The sequence below is a fragment of the Xenopus laevis genome, chromosome 3L (assembly GCF_017654675.1).
Source record: "Xenopus laevis strain J_2021 chromosome 3L, Xenopus_laevis_v10.1, whole genome shotgun sequence".
Classification (NCBI taxonomy): Eukaryota; Metazoa; Chordata; class Amphibia; order Anura; family Pipidae; genus Xenopus; species Xenopus laevis.
The window spans coordinates 61,032,192-61,052,022 of record NC_054375.1 but is presented as its reverse complement, the minus strand read 5'-3'; the positions used below and the strand labels follow the sequence as shown (position 1 = coordinate 61,052,022).

At 34.8% G+C, this 19,831-nt stretch overlaps 1 protein-coding gene across 1 annotated transcript; it reads left to right on the top strand.

Moving 5' to 3' along the window:
- Positions 1-259: 259 nt before the first annotated feature.
- rassf9.L (Ras association (RalGDS/AF-6) domain family (N-terminal) member 9 L homeolog) lies at positions 260-3,620 on the top strand (the record flags this gene model as incomplete). Its single annotated transcript, NM_001127886.1, is given in 1 exon segment — positions 260-3,620. A coding segment is annotated over 1 exon segment (1,263 nt). The 3' UTR covers positions 1,932-3,620.
- Positions 3,621-19,831: the final 16,211 nt, after the last annotated feature.

The following is a 19,831-nucleotide window of genomic DNA, read 5'->3' as shown; positions in this document are numbered from 1 at the left end:
AAAAAAGCATGCCAAGCTGACAAACACTGGTACAGGTATAGGGCCTGTTATTCTGAATGCATGGGACCTGGGGTTTCCTGGATAAGCCTACTATAAAATAATGTAAACATTATATAAAACCCAACAGGATTGTTTTGCTTCCAATAAGGGTAATTAAATCTTGGTTTGGATCAAGTACAAGGTGCTGTTTTATTATTACAGAAAGAAATATTTTTTAAAAAATGTAAATTATTTGATTAATATGGACTCTATGGAAGATGGCCTTCCTTTAGTTTTGGGTGGCAGATCCCATACCCATACAAGTGATTGCAAACAAACAGGTGTTCATTTTTGACTAATTTTCTTTCTATTTCAGGGCAAAATAGTTCAGCTTAAGGCTACATAAACATAAAATACAATAAATTAATTAATTTAAATTCTAAACTACATAATACATTAAAAATAAAAAGCTGTTTGTGAAATCCCAGTGCACAAGTTAGGCTTTGGCAATTAATTGAAACGTAGGTATATGGAGCCTAACTGAATATACGATATGTTTGTTTACCTTTGTTTGTGAAAAGTAAATATGAGCACTGCTATAGGAAAATAAATTTGTTACAGGGAGGAGATTAACATGCCCAACTTTGAACCTATGGAGTTAAACTTATATTTTCTTAAAGATAATAGTAATGGTTTTCTTATTTCTTAGGTCATCCAGTGAAGACATGGAGAATGAGGAATGCCAGATTGTTGTATGGGCTGGGCAAGAAGAAAAAATAGTTTTGGGACTGACTAAGCACACAACCTGTGCTGATGTGGTAAAAGCTCTTCTTGAGGACCATGATACGAAAGCTGGAGGCAACACGTTTCTTTTGAGTCAGCCCAGTAAATACTTCATTGTGGAAAAATGGAGAGGTTTTGAACGTGTTTTGCCTCCTCCAACAAAAATCTTAAAATTGTGGAAAGCATGGGGGAAGGAACAGAGCAACTTAAACTTCGTTCTTGTAAAAGCTGATGCCTTTCTTCCTATCCCAATGTGGAAGAGTGCTGAAGCTAAAATTACCCATAGCGTAGATAGGAAGCATCACCCGTGTAGTTCAGCGTACCACATCAAAGCTTTACCACTAGAAAAACGTAAGAGAATTATAAGAAAAGCATTTCGAAAATTGGCCACCCTTAAAAAAGACATCGATTTTCAAGACAGAGACAATTTAGAGACACTTATTCATGTAATAATGTCTCAAGAGCATACCATCAAACAGCAAATCCAAAGAATAGAGGAACTGAATGAAGAGATTGAGTCAAAGGAAGCCAATTTACATTTGGCGAGAGTAGAGGACATTGGGAAAGATTATGTCCAAAACCTGTATTTGAAACCAGTCAGTGAAAGTACAGAAACCTCTAAAAAACACCCAAAAAAGTATTTTGTTGAGGAGAAATGGATGCAAGAAGAATTGTTGAATTTAGAAGGAAAGCTAAGTCATCTGAAAAACCTTATTAGCAGTCTCTCCACTGAAATTGAGGAAGAGATATCTTCTATATATATGACTCAAAATGAAGACCAGGAATCCTTCTATAACAACGAAGAGAAATTCAAAGAATATGACTTAACTAATGTCAAAAAAGAACTTGATGACAGCTTCCAGCAAGGGTTACAGTTGCATGATCGTTTTGAATGTATTCAGGAGCAGATCAGATGTAAAGATTCTATACTGCTAAAGCAAGAGCGAGAATATAAAAGACTGGAAGAAGAACTTCAATCATTATGCATTACTAATACAAATAATCCATTGAACTGTCAAACTCTGTTTCCAGCAAATAACTACATAGTTAATAAAACTGATGCAACATGTGATTTTACCACGACGTTGTGTAACATGGATATTCATGAGACGGACTCAGACACAGGAATAAGCTCTGGTATTAGCCAAGATTCCGAGCCTGCTTTATGAAATATGATGCTGATTTCCAGAAAGGATTTTTACGCGCATAATGGAATGAATGCATAGCATTTTCCCTAAAGGAGAAAATACAATAAGTATTATATGCTTTGCATATCCTCACTGTAACATTAGAACAAGCCTTTTAACATATTGGTACATTGTATTAAAAGGTGTGTTTTAGCACCCAAAACTTTATTAGTATGTAGACCTTTCCTTCTATAAAAATACCAAAACATAAAATGACAATTTATGTGAAGAAAAACATCTCAATGGGGGACTATAGCAAAAATGAAAATGTAATATACACTTTTTTTCCCCTTTAACAGCAACCAGCCTCCTAGTCAAAAGAAACCAAAGCATTGTTACCATTGGCTGTATTCTTAGTTTTTTCAGTGACAACACTGAATGCTTGATGGGTCATTTACCCAGTGGAAGGCAGGGAGCAAAGTGCAATAATTGGGGCAATCCACCTTTTCTGCACTTTCTGCATCCACAAATGGCAGGCAAGTGGTGGACACAGGGCTCACCTGCATCTTCCCACATTGTGCTCTGCACCTCCTACCAGAGTTTTTATTCAGCATAAGTAGCAGATCACAATAAAACCCCAGAAAGAGGTGCTCTCAAAATGGGTACTAAGGGTGTGCTCTTGTTCCAGTTGCCTAATATAGTAGGTGAAGTAGAGAACTTTGACAAAGCATGTTTTTGCTGTACACCAATAAATGGTTTAGGGTTAATTTTGTTCAATTTTAAAACGCATATTTGTTTACATTTTTGTACCTATAACAAAACTTGAATGTCTACATCTCCTGTGCCTCCAGGTTTTTGAAGGTATGAATATCATGTCATACGATAGGAGAGGTCAATCTTTTCTACAAAAAATGATATCCTTTTGTGACAAGAAATATATATGAAACATACAGTAAAAGCTATTTCCTGCAGAACTGTGTTCATTCTTGTAGATCTCTGGGGAAAGTAATTATATCATTTTAGGATGCGTCGTTTTCCAATCCATAAACAGTATCTAAAGGGTTTTGTTGAACAAAACAGAAAATTATGATATTTGTAGGACTGTTGTGAAGACATGATTACAGTACCACAAACATATCAATAAATAAAATTTGCATTAGAAGTACATTGAGTTATAAACATTATCCCATTATTCAAGCTGACTTGTGATCATTAGCATGTGATCATTGGGCAAAACCTTAGAGGAACCCTAGAAAAATATGGCACAATGGATTACTTGAATCCATGGTAAAAATACATATTTGGGGGAATACAATTTTTTTATAATTTATTGTCAATGAAACAGAAAAATCTTAAATATCATACACATATACAACATATTCAGCTTCTGAAACACTCTAGAAACTGTTAGAAAAACAGTTAGATCACGTGTATGGGGTTTTTTAGCTGAAAATATAACAAGAGAGACTATTTTATCAAGGTCTCTTGCAAATGACTATAGTTCATTGCGTTAATTAGTAACTCTTATGTAATTCTGTGTTTTTAGTTGTTATAGAAGAAAAATGGCATTAAATCTATAGCAATTATAACAAGTAGCTGCCCCTATTACCATCAGCTTGTTATTTTGTGGGCATATATGCAATTCTTGCGTTTGTTTTTATATATTCATTGCTTGTAAATGTTAATGGTATTACATTTTTTTTTTTATTAATAAACAGTTATTGAAGTACATATTTTTACTTTGTTCAGTTCTTTGTATGACAAGGTCATAAAAGTTCATTCCAGACAACAAGTTAAAAGTTACCATTATGTAAATGCCGCAACCAACCAACCAGTTAAGTATCATAAAAGCTCTCTCTGAATCTAATAACGATGGAATTATTGTTCTAAAGGCAATTATATAAATAAATATGTATTACAGATTTGTGTTAAAATAGGAATTCATACCATTTCATTTATAGAAGACACAATCCCCGATATATTCAACACGTAACACACATCTAGCAGATAGAGGACAATGACTAAATAAGCAAATGTTACTTGATTACCCTCCAGTAGTCTCCATCCAATGAAATTGTCCAAGGAGTATAACACAATCCCAAAATGTTAAAAGGCACTAAGTTTGCCCAGGAGCAATAACCCATAGCAATTAATAGGATGTTTGCTTTTAAACAGGTGGCCGGTAAATTGTACCTGCTGATTGTTTGGTATGGGTTACTGCCCCTGGGCAAACTTTTATTACATAACCCCATGCATCCCTTAAATTTAAGGCAAGTATTTTGTATGAGAGCTACCTCCAATCTATCAATCATTAGTTGGAGATTAATGCTGCTTTCGCTAGCAAAATCTGTCTGTCTGTATTTCACTAAAGGGATAGTTCCTTTAGGGCTGTGATCCATACCCAGTGGCTTGCAAACAACATGTTGCTCACAAAGCCCTTGGATGTTGCTCCCAATGTCCTCAAAGCAAGTCAAGTGCTTATTTTTGATTTTTGGAGGTTAGTCTTGATTGCATAAAACCAGGTGTACTGCCAAATACAGCCTGCCATACACCGCCAGTCCAAATAGCCAATCAAAGCCCTTATTTCACATTTAAAAAAGGTTGGGGACCCCTGCTTTTGGACATAGCTTCTTTTCTAGGACTGTGTACTTCCGGTTCCCCGGCAGCATTCACCCTGTTCATCAGGTGGAGCTAGGGATGAGCATAAATTTGTGGCTAAAATCATGCCCATAGACTCCAATGGGTGAAAAAAATTGTCTCGCTTCAAAAAAAAAATTGTCACCCATAGACCTTAGCATTTTGGCAAATCTTTGCAGTTTTTAAGGATTTTCAGTGACGTGAGACGGGTCAGATTCGTCCATCCATACTGGAGACCAAAGAGGAAGAACCATTTGCTCTCACCTATATTATTACATAGAACAGGGAATCATAACATAGTCATAACCATAAGTGAAAGTTCCCCAAGTTGAAAAAGTTTGTGTAGGTCAAGCATTTAAATAAAACCTAAGTTTACCAACAGAAAGAAAGATAAAGGGTCAGATTAGTAAAATGCTAATTCACTTTTAAGTGGAGCCATAATTACCATCCATTTCATTCATGTTTTCCCTAAATAAATACAAACTTTCTAATATGTGTGGTACCTAGGAAGCCTGGATTAAAACAGCAGACATTCCTTGCATGTATCTTTACAGATTAGACAGAAGTCTGAATGGAATTCAACAGAGAATCTGGTGACCATAGTAGCTGACCCCATCTCTGTTGCCCTACTAATTTTTATCTATCTCACTAATGTTAAACAGTAACTGCAACCATTAGTTCACTCTAACCTCTTTCCTGTAACAATTCAGTGACAATAGCTATTTCTAATTTCCTTTTTTTATGTTTTTCTCAAACAGTACATCTCAACACCAAAATAACATTATATAGTGCATTTATCAAGTATTAAGGTCAAAGTGGGAGAGAGCAATGCCAGGATGGAATGTGTCTTTTTCCAGGAAAAGAAAAAATAATTGTGTGCCCCTTGAAATAGCAGTATCCAGCAATAGCGTAATTGTTCCTGCAAAACACATACATATACTGGTAATAATAATTGTATTGTAATGCAATGTCAAATTAAGCACATGGCTGGGGCAATAATGTGGTTACATCATGCAAACACGTAAAGCCAAAAATAATAGGAAGACTACCAGACAATAACAGTACAGTAGCAGTTTCATTCCCTTGTGTACAATAAGGGACTGATTTACTAAAACTCAAATGTATTTCATTTTTTTCTGCAAAGTCGACCTAACTATTGATTTAAACTCATTTATCAATAATTTATTTTCGAAAAAACAATTGATGCTCCAAAAACTTGGTTTTATCAGGTTTCAGATTGTCGGCCAAAAACCCCAAATTTCTCAAATTATTCAGCACTGATCACGATGTCAACAACTTTAGGGACATCTGCCATTGACTTATTGACTTCTACATGACATCAACAGGTTTGAGATGGCGTATTTTCAGATTCATATTTTTAGTAACTTTGGGGTATGATAAATCTCTAAGAATTCAAGTTTTTTCTTCATGGAAAATTCAAGGTTCCTTGAACCTCGACCAGAAAAAATTAAGGTTTTACTTCTGCAGAGATAAAACACATACCATTTGTTCAACCCAATCACAAAACAATTCCAAACTTCTATTGTATGCTTGCAATAACAATATGAATTGTATGCTTACTTTAATAAATAACACAACCCACTTGTAGTATTGACTCGACATCGTTGGGAACCATACGGTTTTCCCAAATGGATGAAGCTGAGCAATTTCACCCAGGCTACATAAACACCATTCTTTAGCTCGTTGGTGGGGTCTTTGTTGCAGGTGATAAATGTCCGAAGCTATGTCGGAAATGGCTAGGCCTTCAGAACCCATGACCATTATGGAGAAATGGTAATTAATGTCTCCTACATTTTTAATTGTATTTTGTCTTACTTTCATGATATATTGAGGTACATAGTTTGTGCATGTGAATCAAGGGAAACCAAAAAATAAAAGAGCAATATTTTCCTATTCTCTCATCTGTAAACCTTTGCAAAAATTGCAATTTACTATTTTTAAGAAATAGAAATCCAGCATGTTCTTATTCTAATTTATGACTACAGAGAAACATTTTAATAAAAATACAGATTTGTTTATGTCATTGTCAGGGGAAACACCATTCTGGCATAATAAATGGAGTAAGTATCCTGGGATGTTGCCAGACGTCTAGGAGACCCTGCACCACATATAATTAAAGGGTATGTGCAAGTTTAAATTGATTTGGTGGTATCAGGAAACACCATTCTAGTTATTATTTACTGAACTGAACCAAAAAAATCTGCCAAATTCAATGTATTCATATACTGTACATGCTTTACATTCATTTAATTTCTATGGACCTATAAATATGTATACAGATATCTCTGTGGTTTCATCCCTATCATGTCTCCATTACAACTTTCTTTTGAGAAGTTTCTGTTATTATACTTTTTACTTTTCTATTTCTTTATTGAACAAAATTGTGAGTGGTTTACAAATGACTTTCTTTTTTGGAGACAAGGAAGCTAAACTAAGCAGCAGGGTCAGGGATTTCTTTACTCTAAATTGGCTCTCAAACGTAACAGAATCTAAGCATAAAAGAGGTGAAATATGTACAGCAACAAAAAAGACCAGAAAAAGCAAAATGGATCAGCAGGATAAAAAGACAAATTCATTCCCTGAGGAAAAACTTTTTTTCTGAGCATTTCACAGATAACACCGTTTGTTCCATCTGTTATTATTGCTATGATAACCTTAACTATTTTACAGATAGATAGATACTGTAGATAAAAAATAAAATAAAAAAATAAAATCCATCTACGTTCTCTATTAAATACTAATACATTTTACTATCAAAGGGCCAAGATTTTCATGTATTTGTTTTATCTTATGCACACATTCGCTCATAAGTTTCCTTAAAATTTTTTTTTTATCTTAAAGTAATATTGGTAAATCAGTCAGAGCTGGCTTCAGTGGAAATTACGGAAAATCTTGTCACAGTTAGGGATGGGCGAATTTGACCCGTTTCGCTGGCGAAATGTCGCTGACACCCGTTAGAGTCTATGGGCGTCAAATTTTATCGTGTGGTGAAATTTTTGTTGACACTCGTCTATTTATTTTGACGCACAACACCATACAAGTCTATGGGCGACATTGTTTCGGTGAAACAAGGTGAAAAAATTCACCCATCCCTTGTCACAGTCTGATCCATCTGGTTTTGACAATGAATATCCAGCCTTTGAGTTTGGTTTGTTTTTATCCTCTAAGGATACCTATCTATACCTATGACAACTATTTACATTGACATTCTGACTTGTAATCCATACAAGTATGTTATCCTTCTTCAGGCACTTGCTTTCCTTCTTCATCTACTTGAGCTTGAATGTAATGTCTTTCAGGTTTACTAAAAACTCCAGATATGTGTGCATTTAATGTGTTCAATCACTGCTCTTTAAAGAGAGTGCAAGAAATCTGTTGTCAGACCATTCAGACAATTGACCAAGAGCAGTCTTCAGGAGTTACAAATTACACTAGAACAGACAAAAAGTAGACCTACAAGCAGACACCAAATAGAAGATAAGTTGGATTTTTAATAATTTAATAAAAATTCACTCCGACTGAGGCAAGCTACTTCATATTCTTCTGCCCCTGTCTGATGTGGCTGCAATGAAGACTGTTCCGTGCATCTGTATCAAGTGTAAAACCTGCTTATCCATACAAAAAAGGGGTATTGGCAGATGAATTTTCTCAGACGAACTGGAATCCAGGCTCAAATATATAGAATAATGTTACAGTATTTAGCTATTTAAATCACACAATAAGCAACTGCTGAGCATAAAGACTGATCTATCAGATAAATCTAAGATCAACTTGTATATGGTTTTAAATTATTGTATTGATCCCTTCTATACTATTCTGTATCAATGTTTTTCATGGGCATAATGTATTGTGCTTTATTTGTTATCCCTTCAGAATTAAAGCCAGATTTATTGCATCAGCTGCCTCCGCACGTTGTTTTGCTTTTTATTATCATTCATGTTTCAGCATGTTAACCTTTATTCACTACATGCATTTAATGTCTATCAAAGAAGAGTACCTTTACCAGTGTTCTGCGTCAGTCTAAGGAGTGTATATTAACAGTGATAACTTTTTACTCTAATGTATATGGTATAAAACATTTGATTCTATTTTCAAGGTTTAACATTTGATTATCTTGTCAAATGTTGCATTGATTGATAGTGTTAAGCATTGTGTTGGATGTAGAAAGAAAGCGAATATTGTCAGTGCAATTTCAAAATCACACTCAATTACCCTAAGTAGTTATTGTATAGAAGTTAGAAATTGAGTTGTATTTATCAAAATGTGAATCTATTTCAATGAAAAACAAACCTGGTTATGAATGCTTTGCACTTTTTCTCTTATATACTGGATAACAGAAATTATTTGAGTATCTTATGAGAAAAATAACTTTAATATAGGTACAGTACAGAAAAACATGGGGAATTAATTAAGAGAAGAAAGGAAAAGTACATGTAAAATGTATTTGAAGGTGAAACAGCAAAGGACGTGGTAGACTGGATTACATGCATCCAAATTACCCATTGTAACCAAGGTTATTACTACTGCACTCTTCATTTAGATCATATAAATGATTAAGATAGGAGACTTTGGCTATTCAGTATTCTCATGTCATGTATAGTCCCAACCCTTCTGGTAAAGTAATGTTAGCCAAAAAAAACCTGTCAAGCTGTCTGCTGCAACCAATACTATTATAATGCTGAAAGAAATATGAAAAATGATCTCAAACACAAAACGCAGAACAAGCAGGCAACATATTGATGATGCACAGGTGTAATCAAGGTTTTCCACTTCCATTGCATATCTTCATTTACTTTACACATTGAGAACAGCTAAATTGAGAAAAAAAGGCACTTCTTTCCAATTTCTAAATTACTGTAGGTTGCAAAGAGAAATTTTGCAGGCTTGAAGTCATTTGAAATTACCTTAACTAGGTTTTCAACGTTTCTTCACTAGCTACAATATACCAAAATGTTTCTTCATAACAGACAATGCAATTCCAAAAGTATTAAGGGCAAATTTCACACTTCTTATAAAAATTATAAAAATTATAATAATAAAATGATAATCCATATTTAATAGTATATAGCATAGCATATAATGACAGCTATTTTTGAAATACATAGATGCTATTTCAGATGCTATTTTTCTGAGTTAAAAAAAGCACAATTGTGTTGATTAGACCTCATACATCGTAGCAGTTCATGCTTGTAATAGACTATTTATAAAGCTGCATCTTCTTGACAGTTTTGAAACACTTTACTGTTGAACTTTCTTTGTTTTGCACATTGGCATGGCCTCTACATATAGCTATTCTTAGTTCTTTTAATCAAGCAGGAGCTGGCAACATATCTATGGCATCACTATGTATGCAGGGGAAAGAGAAAGAGTGTTTATGCAGTATAGAAGTTCTTGAACACTGTGGGCCTTATTTTTTGAATTTCAGGCCTTCACCATATCTTCTTTGCCTCGTTTGTCCACTTTTAGTTGCTTCTTCAGGCAAGACAGTCTATACTCAAGGTTGTCACTGCAATAATTTTCCTTTTACATAGCTGTCTTTAAAATTAAGAAGCATTCTACTCTTGGTCATTGTGGTCTTATGTTTTTGGATAATGTTGTTCCAAGCTTCTTGTTTTAAAGGCTCTGTGTAAGCCTCCCATTACACTGGGTACAGTTAGTTATTGGGTCTAGCTGGTGCCAGGCACATGACGTATGACACCATTATTCATCTATCCAGAACTGAACTACTCTACATTTGCCATGTGGTTGCAACTCATTGAGCACTTAAATAATGAGGCACAGTATGATGGAATGACAGCTTGGCCAAAACAGGCTTCTAGTTAAATTCTAGTAGACTATACACTAAGGGGCAGATTTATCAAGGGACGAGTGTATTCGAGGGAATTTTCGAAGTATAAAATTCAAAATTCAAAGTAATTTTTTGGATACTTCAACCATCAAATAGCATACTATGACTTCGAATTCGAAGTAAAATACTTAGAATATTCGACCGTTCGATAATCGAAGTACTGTCTCTTCTGACTTCAATAATTTGTGAAATTAAACCTGCCGAAGTGCAATGTTAGCCTATGGGGACCGTCTACAGCAGTTTTCTAAGCTTTTGGAAGTCGAAGAAAAATTGTTCGATCGATTGCTGAATCATTCGAACGAACGATTTTACTTTGACTGCAAATTGCCAAATTCGATGAAAAAAAGTAATAATTCAACTTCGAAATTCGACCCTTGATAAATCTGCCCTTTAAATTTATTTAAAGTTTTTATGGCAAAAATCGCTTTTTTGATTAGAGTTTCAAAACTCAAATTTCAATATTAAGCATAAAAACTCAAAAAGCGCAAACCATTTCATCAAAATAAAAAAGCTTGCAAATTTATGTAAATAGCAATGAGCTGTATTTTCATATTTCAAGCTATTTTTTCATTCACTGAATCGAATTTGAGATTTAGCAGTCTCATTGAAAATGAAGGGTAGAAATTGATTTCCTTGTGTTCCAGTGATACTGAACATTTGAGATTTTCCAGTTTTGAATCTAATTAATCAGTTTGAATCTAATTTTGATAAATCTACTTCTAAATTTAAGTCTCATTCTAGTGCTTTGCAACTCTGAATTTCTAGAGACTTGACTGCCAGAATTAGATGCCATTTATAATTTGACCATTCAAAACTTTGAAATGTACCTATGAAAAATATAGTTTAATACATACCCATATCTCAAATGTTAGCAGGGACTGCTTCTACTTTCCCTATATTCTATTAACTTCCAGCAAATGACGTGGAAACAGGCTCTGACTATGGTTATACTGGTTCATTGGTTCTGGGTGAAATACATCAACCAGCTCATGACTGAATTAAAGTGCAACACAGCAAAGAATAGACACGTCTGTCTATTTTGCTATTTTTACCTACCAAAATAGTTAATTGTTATTACTAGCTAGTAACCCCATGCTGCTGTCTAAATTGTGTTTATTGGGAAGGGTGATCACTTATAAACATATGCATTCATAGGTTTTAAAAGCAACATGAATAGTGATGGGTGAATTTGTGCCATTTCGCTTCGCCGAAAAATTCGCGAATTTCGCACGAAATTCGTGAAATTCGTGAAATGGCGAAAAATTTTCGAAACGGCGAATTTTTACGCCTGCGCCCGTTTTTGACGCCGGCGTCCATTTTTTCGGAAAAAATATTTTGCCGCTGGCGAATTTTTGCCGCAAATTGTCGCAGGCGTTTCGCAAATTTATTCGCTGGCGGCGAATCGTGCAAATTCACCACAAATTCGCGTCTGGCGAATAAATTCGCCCATCACTAAACATGAATGTATTTGGTTCAAAATAGCAATAGAAACACAGTGGCAAAAAGATCTAGAATAAATGTTAACAAAGTTTACATTTTTCAAACAATAATTTGGGGAAATTAATCTCAATGAGCCATGCAGGATACAGTATGTTTAAATCATATTAGCATAATCTGTCCAACAATTAATGAAAAAGTAGATACTTGCAAATGCAAATGTCCTTACACTATGGCACCTCAAATATTTATCACAATCTTGCATGTTCTGTTTTTTTTTTATAGCTGTATGGGTTTAGAGGAACATTTTGGATGGGATATGTATTGGATTATGGCTGCTTGTAGTAAGAAAAGTATATTATTTAGCACATCTAGAAAGTTTCCCTATTCTACACTCCACTCCATTGTATTATTTTTGATTGTATATAATTGCCTAGACAACCTCTGCAGTTTTAACTTAGAAAGTTATAGTTCTTTGAACAGTGAGTATGCCATGAGACTATACACACATGCTACGAGCAATTTTTTTTGTAAAATTACGACATTCTATTTAATAGAATTTTTTTTGCTTTGATCCATCTGTGCCTGAAATATAGAGCACAATGCAATTTCACTGCAAGCACTTCACAGAAGAGGAATCACTCTACTCCACAGCAGATGAGAAAGAAAAGATTTTTACTGAAATATACAGTGAACTCATTTCTCTTTTATAAACCCTGTTCACTTTTGCACCTGTAGCCAAACCAAGTGTTTTACCATTAGCACTTCAGAACGGTAGGCATTGCTTTTATCTTATTTGCTAGTCTTGTGAAAGCCACATATCCACTTGCTAGGGGACTTCATGATTACTAGAAAACTTTCTGTAGTTCCGCTATAAATTTCTACATACCAGTGTATGAATGTCTTTAGGACATATTTATTGCTGTTCTGTTGTTTCTTTGTGCCAGATTTTTTTTTTTTTTTGCAAGATGGGTTTTTCAAAAAACAACTGCAAGATTTTTGGTGATGAACTTTTTTTTCTACACCTGGCAAAAATCCTGCATAAAGTAAATCTGTTATAGAATATGTAAGCGGGTTAAAGAACCATCTTACGTTTTCTGCAGTCAAACAGTAATAAATATTACAATTGCTACAAACAGTAATGAATGGTTATTTCTTTTAGTAAATTAAGATATAAATTATCTGATTTCAACTTCTACTTGATTAACTTTTTTTAAAAAAAATGTCAGGATATGCCCACAAACACATACACATGCTTATAGACACACTCATAACGGTTTAAACCAGTAGATTGTAGCATGTATGATGCTGGCTATAAAGGGCCATAGTAGCAGTGCTGTAAATTCCAGGAACTGCTGACATGAATCTATCAATAAAATGAATATATGGCAATGTGTGGTCAACTATTTATTAGCAATTTCAAGCCTTAGTACTAATGAAACTATTTTAAACAGCAAACAATATTAATAACATAAAGGCTAATTTTTACATTTCCATAATATACATCACTCTACATCATACACAAGCTAAACTGACACTATAGAGCCCCCCCCCCATGCATTGGGTTGGTTTATTATACCACATAAAGACACAGATGAATATTGTTGGAAATCTATCAATCTGACCAAAATAATTCAGGTATGCAGTAACACATCTGTATTCATACAACATTCATTCAATAGTTTCCTAGAATTGCAGTGAATTATTACAAGAGAAACCTTTTCTGACAATCACATAGGTGACACCTACCTTGAGACTCACTGGACAAATAAAACTAGCTATACATGCCCCATATATGCAAGTATGACTTGTTCACTGCCTGTACCTTATGCATCAGTAATGTTTCTTCATCTGTATTAACACTTGCATATCAAACCAAAACATGCTTGCCATAAATAACTGAGAGCACACTTGAATTCGGCCACAGCTTTACTAACAATTTACACCATGTATAAGATGTGATCCTTGCCCACAATAGACACTACCATTTAGGTTGCAAATTCTTTTAAATTACTGATGACTAGATATGTAGTAATATTATTAATATTTATCTTGGACAGTCTGCCATTCATCTTCCAGTCTGTAATTTAAACCCCTGCATCATAGAAAGTGCAGGGCCCTACGAACCTGAGAGCTGTTTCAATTCTAAATCAAAGAGCTGAAAATGAAAACTTTAAAATTCAAAACCGTATTGAATACAACAAACACCAGTTGCAAATCTACATTCTACAATCCTACAATATACATTATACTAAGTTATTTTCAAGATAAACCTCTTTTATTATACTAATTTAAATGTATTTAGTTACATCTTGTTTCGGATTATGAAGCGCATTAATCATGTAAAACTTCAAGATCTTTTGCTTAGGAAAATAAAATGAAAGGAAAAGGCAGGGAGAGCAATGAAACTAAAAGACTGACTTCTTTTTATTGTTGTGGAAATGTACAGCCTATGTTTCATGTAACAAGAAAGCCTTTGATGTTACAGTACTTGGAGAGGAATTTTATGCAGAGCTCCAGTTGAGGAGGAGAAAAGTGAACTCTACATGTTGCCTTAATCTAATCGCATGGATACAACTGTTGCTATTTGCAGTGGATTCACAAGGTACAGATGTCTATATTGATAACATTAGAAAACAAAGAATCAGTTTTAATCTCATTAATTGTCTTGAGATTTCAGTAACCTATTAGCTGATACCCAATGTGCATATTATAATTGTCCTTTATTTATATAGTGCCAACATATTTCACATTTTACAGGAATTATATGGTTCAAAATTGAAGTTTACAATCTTATTACACACACACTGATCACTTTTGTCAATAGCCAATTATCTTTCTGTTTTTGGAGTGCGAGAGGAAAAAAGCCCTGAGCAGAAGTTGTAAGATAGAGTGCAAGGTATAGGGGGTTTGAGTGCATTGTCACAACTGGGCAGTAGGTTTCGGGGCTCATTTATAAACACTTAGCCAATGTCTGGACACAATCCCATAGCAACCAATCAGTGATTGGCTTTTTTAGGCACCTGCTTAGAGAACAATGAAAACAAACATCTGACTGTTGCCACTAGGGTCCTAGCTGGTAAAATACCAGCCAAAGCTGTGCCAGTATTATAAACTTACCAACAATATCCCCCTGCCAAACTCACTAAACGTTTGCGGCACTGGCACAATCAGTCCACTGCCGCCCCTTATATACTTTTACAGGATAGCCCCACCCATAATAACTCTGCCCCCGCTCTCCCGCCCCCTCCCCTATCTCATTGTTGGTATTTTGTCCCTAAAAAGATGGCAAGCCTAGTTGCCATGTGTTACTGCCCAGGTGCATATTTGCTCAGTATGGGTGAATGGGATTTGCAGAACCCAATGAGCATTCTCCCAGGAACTGCTGCTCCATGAATGACTTTGCAATGTCTAGTTTATCAGTAAAATGTATGCAGTATGACATGGTTTGGAGTTTCCTAAGAGCAATGGGTCTATGTATACAGATATATAGATATATATTTCCAGTAGTAGTTTTGTTAATCCTATAGTTTAAAAAGCAGTTGTGGGTACACAAGACATAGCTAAATAATATACAGTTCAACATTTACAGTTACCAAGTATGAGCAACATTGATGTTGAATGTATATATATATATATATATATATATATATATATATATATATATTATCATTGGTCACAAACCGCACTCCAAGGACTTCATATACAAAAAAGGAAAATGTTCCTGTATATAGGCCTTATGCTATATACAGATGCCTCTCACCCTTTTACATTTGTACAGGTCCTTGTTTAACATATTCTACACAGTGATTAATGTACTTTCTATACTATGATGTATTTTACAGCCTTATTAAGCACTGTATTTTCTGTCTTCCCCAGTTTTACACCTTCCCCTTGTTAATAAAACTGAATCTTTTTAATCTGGTCTCAATGGATTAATGAAGGATGGAGTTTAGCTGCATGTCATGCTACACACTACCCCAGGGTAACACGTAGTGAGGACAGAACATACATAGTTACAGATTTAAATAGCTAATTTAGGTTGAAAAAAGACCAAATCCATCCTCTCGTAATGTTGATTCCAGCCCATTGAAAAAATACCTTCCCTTCCCTTTTTGAGGGAATGTATTTGATCAGGTATAAATCACACACTATTTTTTGATAGAAGTCTGTATAAAAAGTAGAACAAATCTTGGGTACTTGTAGAACTCACCAGTTATGAAGGGAGGTCCAGGTGCACCGCCGCACAAAAGAAAAAGAGCAGGCACTCGCTGAGACCAGTCTTCAAGGCAGGTTAGTCAAAACATAAAAGTAGTTTATTGTAGAATTCAAGGATATGTGTTTCATATCTCTCGGATACTTAATGTATTTGATCATACATCATAGAAATATGATGCAATTTATGCCAGTTAAGTCATATTTCCTCTCCAGGGCCAATACCTCCATTTTACCAGGCAGACTCCTTACATTTGTAAACATACATTTAATACTGATAGCAGCCCTGTTTTCTCTTACTAAGTCCAATTCCTTATTCTTGCTATGTGCAAGATAGAAAAATACATACGTCTCTTGACATATCTTACAGGAAACAAACAGATGGAATCGGCAAATAGCACTTCATGGTCACTAGTAAATCAAAGTCATATAGAAAGGTGCTAAATAAATTCAGAATAAAATAACTTTTATTTAGTGGCTTTCAGGGATATAAAAACATTTCAAGAAATTATATAATAATAATAAGACTCTATTGAAAAAAAAAAACTCGGGTATTGGTGACCTTCCACAGGGATCAGCTAATGCTAATTGGGAGATATTCCAGATGCTTGGAACTGCCTTGTTCTCCCCTACATAAGATTATTTCTTAGCTGCTCTACATATAGGGGCATATTTCTTATGTTGTGTAAAACTAAATTTGCCAGAAAAATAAATGATGATATGCCATCCTCCGGAAGAAATATATATATATATGACTCCATGCTACCTAATTGAAACCTTCATTGTTTTTTCAATACTTTCCAATGGCATGTATGCATTGGCAATGGGCATTCTAAGGCAGACCATCAGGAACAATGAATATACAGGGATACAATGTGAAGCAGGCAAGCCAGAATTTCCTAAATTGCAAGCAGATACAGAGGGACTTCACCTGCTACAGAATGTCTTCCTTTTACAAATGCAATGTGTTTTTACAGGACTTTCAATGAGAGTACTTTTCAAGGGTCAGTAACACCAGCTAATTAAAGAGGCTAATTAAAGATTCACACTAACTCAAGTGTTAATGCAAAGCACTAAAATGGATGCAAAATTTAGCTCATATCAAATAAATACTTGTATCTCTAAATGTTCCTTTGCAATTTGTGAAAATGCACTTGATGAATTCAGAGCAACTGCCACACAGATGCAAAGGAACCCTGGCATTACCAGCCTGGACCTATCAGTAAGCCAAGGTTCTTTGTTTGGGTTATGTAAATAGCTGCAACTGATTTCTAATTCATTGGTTTATTTCAGAGAAATCTACATATTCCTGGTTTGGGTTACACTGTTGTGTAAAGGGTAACATTGCAGCTAACGTGTTTTTCTTATTTTTGTAAAAGTTGCTTAAGGGAGAGAAGGGTGATATCCTATGCACCATGCCTTAGAATAAATGTGCATTAACTTTATGATGAGGTCTTTTGTTCATCAGCAGTTTTGATTTTGTTGCTGAAAGCAAATAAACAGTTTTCAATATCAAAACCTCTTTCTAATGTTTATTATTGTGCTTTAATAGAAGGTTTCATTTATACAGAGAAAATGTGGCTACACAAATGGTTCTGTCTTTTACAGCAGTCATACCTAATGAATAACAACAATTTTTTTTTTCATTATTTACAGTGTTTGTGAAGAGATCATTATTTTTAATAAACGTATGAGGAGCAGATTTATCACGGTTCGAATTGAAAATTCAAATTTTTATATTCGAATTTTGAGTTTATTTTAGTGTAATTCAACTAGGGAATATTCCAAATTCGATTTGAATTTTTTTAAAAAATCTAAATTCGAAATTGATCATGTACTGTCCCTTTCAGAATTAGAATTAGACCATTTGCCATCTAAAGCCTGCCGAATTGCTGTTTTAGCCTATGGAGGACATCCTACAATCAATTTGGAGTTTTTTGGTGGACTTTTGAAAATAAAATTGAATTAGATCGAGTTTGTGGGTCGGTCGCTCCTATTCACCCGAATCTGAAAAAAAATTTTTTTTTACATTTTTTTTTTTTAAAAAACTCACTTAAAGTTAAATACACAGGGGCAAAATCACTAAAGTGTGCCGATTTACTAACGGGTGCTGGCGTAAATTCGCTAGCGAAGTGTACCTACTCTAGCGCTACTTCGCACCCTTACGCCAGGCGAAGTTGCACTATGACGAAGGGACGTAACTACGCTAATTCACTAACTTGCGCATTTTACTGAACATTACCTCTTGCGCCAGACTTGCCTTGCTTCAAAAAAAGTTGATATTTTTTCTAAGTCCCAAAAAACGCTGGCATCTTTTCCTTTTTTAAGGGTGATAGGCTGAAAAAGATCGTACAATTTTTTGGGGTACCCTCCTTCCCTCCCTACATTTCCTAACATATGGCACCTAAACTATACAGTGGGCACGTGTATAGGGCAAAATAACAACTCTATTTTAATTTATGAAGCTTTCCCAGGCTTGTGTAGTGTAATGTACTTGCTGTTACATATACGTCCATTGTACTTTAAATTGGTGCCATATGCAAATTAGGCATCGCTAGTGTAACTGCGCTTTCCTTGACGAATTAACGCTAGCGCAACTTCACTACCTTTCGCCTCCCTGAGCGCAACTTCAGATTTTAGTGAATTAGCGGCGCCCTGGCAAAACTTCGTCTGGCGAAGTGTGGCGAAGCCTGCGCTAGCGCAACTCCGCAGGTTAGTGAATTTGCGCCACAGTGTTTTGGTTACATAGCTTCACTATAACAATTGAAGTTTGCCTTTGTGTATGTTGCTTTGTTCCTTATGTGCTTGGACAAGGTATGACTACTCCATAGTAAACTACTAAGCAGCACATTGTGACAAATGACAAAAGGGTTTCCAGGCGTGCTATCCTTTAATCTGTATACCCTAAAATCACAGGCCTGACTATCTGACTAATGAGAGTGCACATTCCATAGAACAATTAATCAGTGCCTTGTGGCAAATAGAAAACGTTTTTGAGGAAGCTGAACTTCTTTATGAATTTCATTTCCCTACAAAAGTGATTTGTTTTCCCTCCAGTGCATGAAAAAGCCCACCTACTTATCTGACTAATGACATTGTTGCATTTCGTAGTATTTGAGAAATACTCAACAGCAAATGTTTTGCAGTGAATTATTTTAACAATTTATTACATATAAAGCCAAGTAACTCAGATACTATAAAATACATGTACGTATCACAAAATGGTACTACATATTTGTTTGTTACAGAAAGGCACACATATATAAATATAAATTGCATTGCCCCTGTTTGCAGAAATACTATACACATTCTTTTCACAAACCATGATTAATATTGAAACAAAAACTGAATTTCAGCTGCTCCAGTTAAATCCATTTTCCAGGCATACATCACTCTAGAACTCATTGATTGCTATTATAATCACCATTTATTATATAGCGCCAGCAAGTTGCGCTGCACTTTACCTTCCCAGTAGACTTTTGCAAGTGTTTTTGCTCTTAATGAGTCAATTCAGAATTCAATAATATATTCCTTTCTCAACTAGCCAAAATTGCCTCTGTCGATATCTACAAGGGTAAGCTTTTTGCAACTTCTATAGCACTAACACAAAATAAGATGAACAAAAATGTCGGCCCATATGAATTGTAATTGACAAAATCTTGTGGAGTAAAAAATCCCTTTAGATGAATTTATCCTTCAAATTCTGCATTCAAATGGATGCTTATACCTTACTTACAAATTTGCATTCAATTAACTGTGTTTAGGATGTCAGTTGTAGTGTATT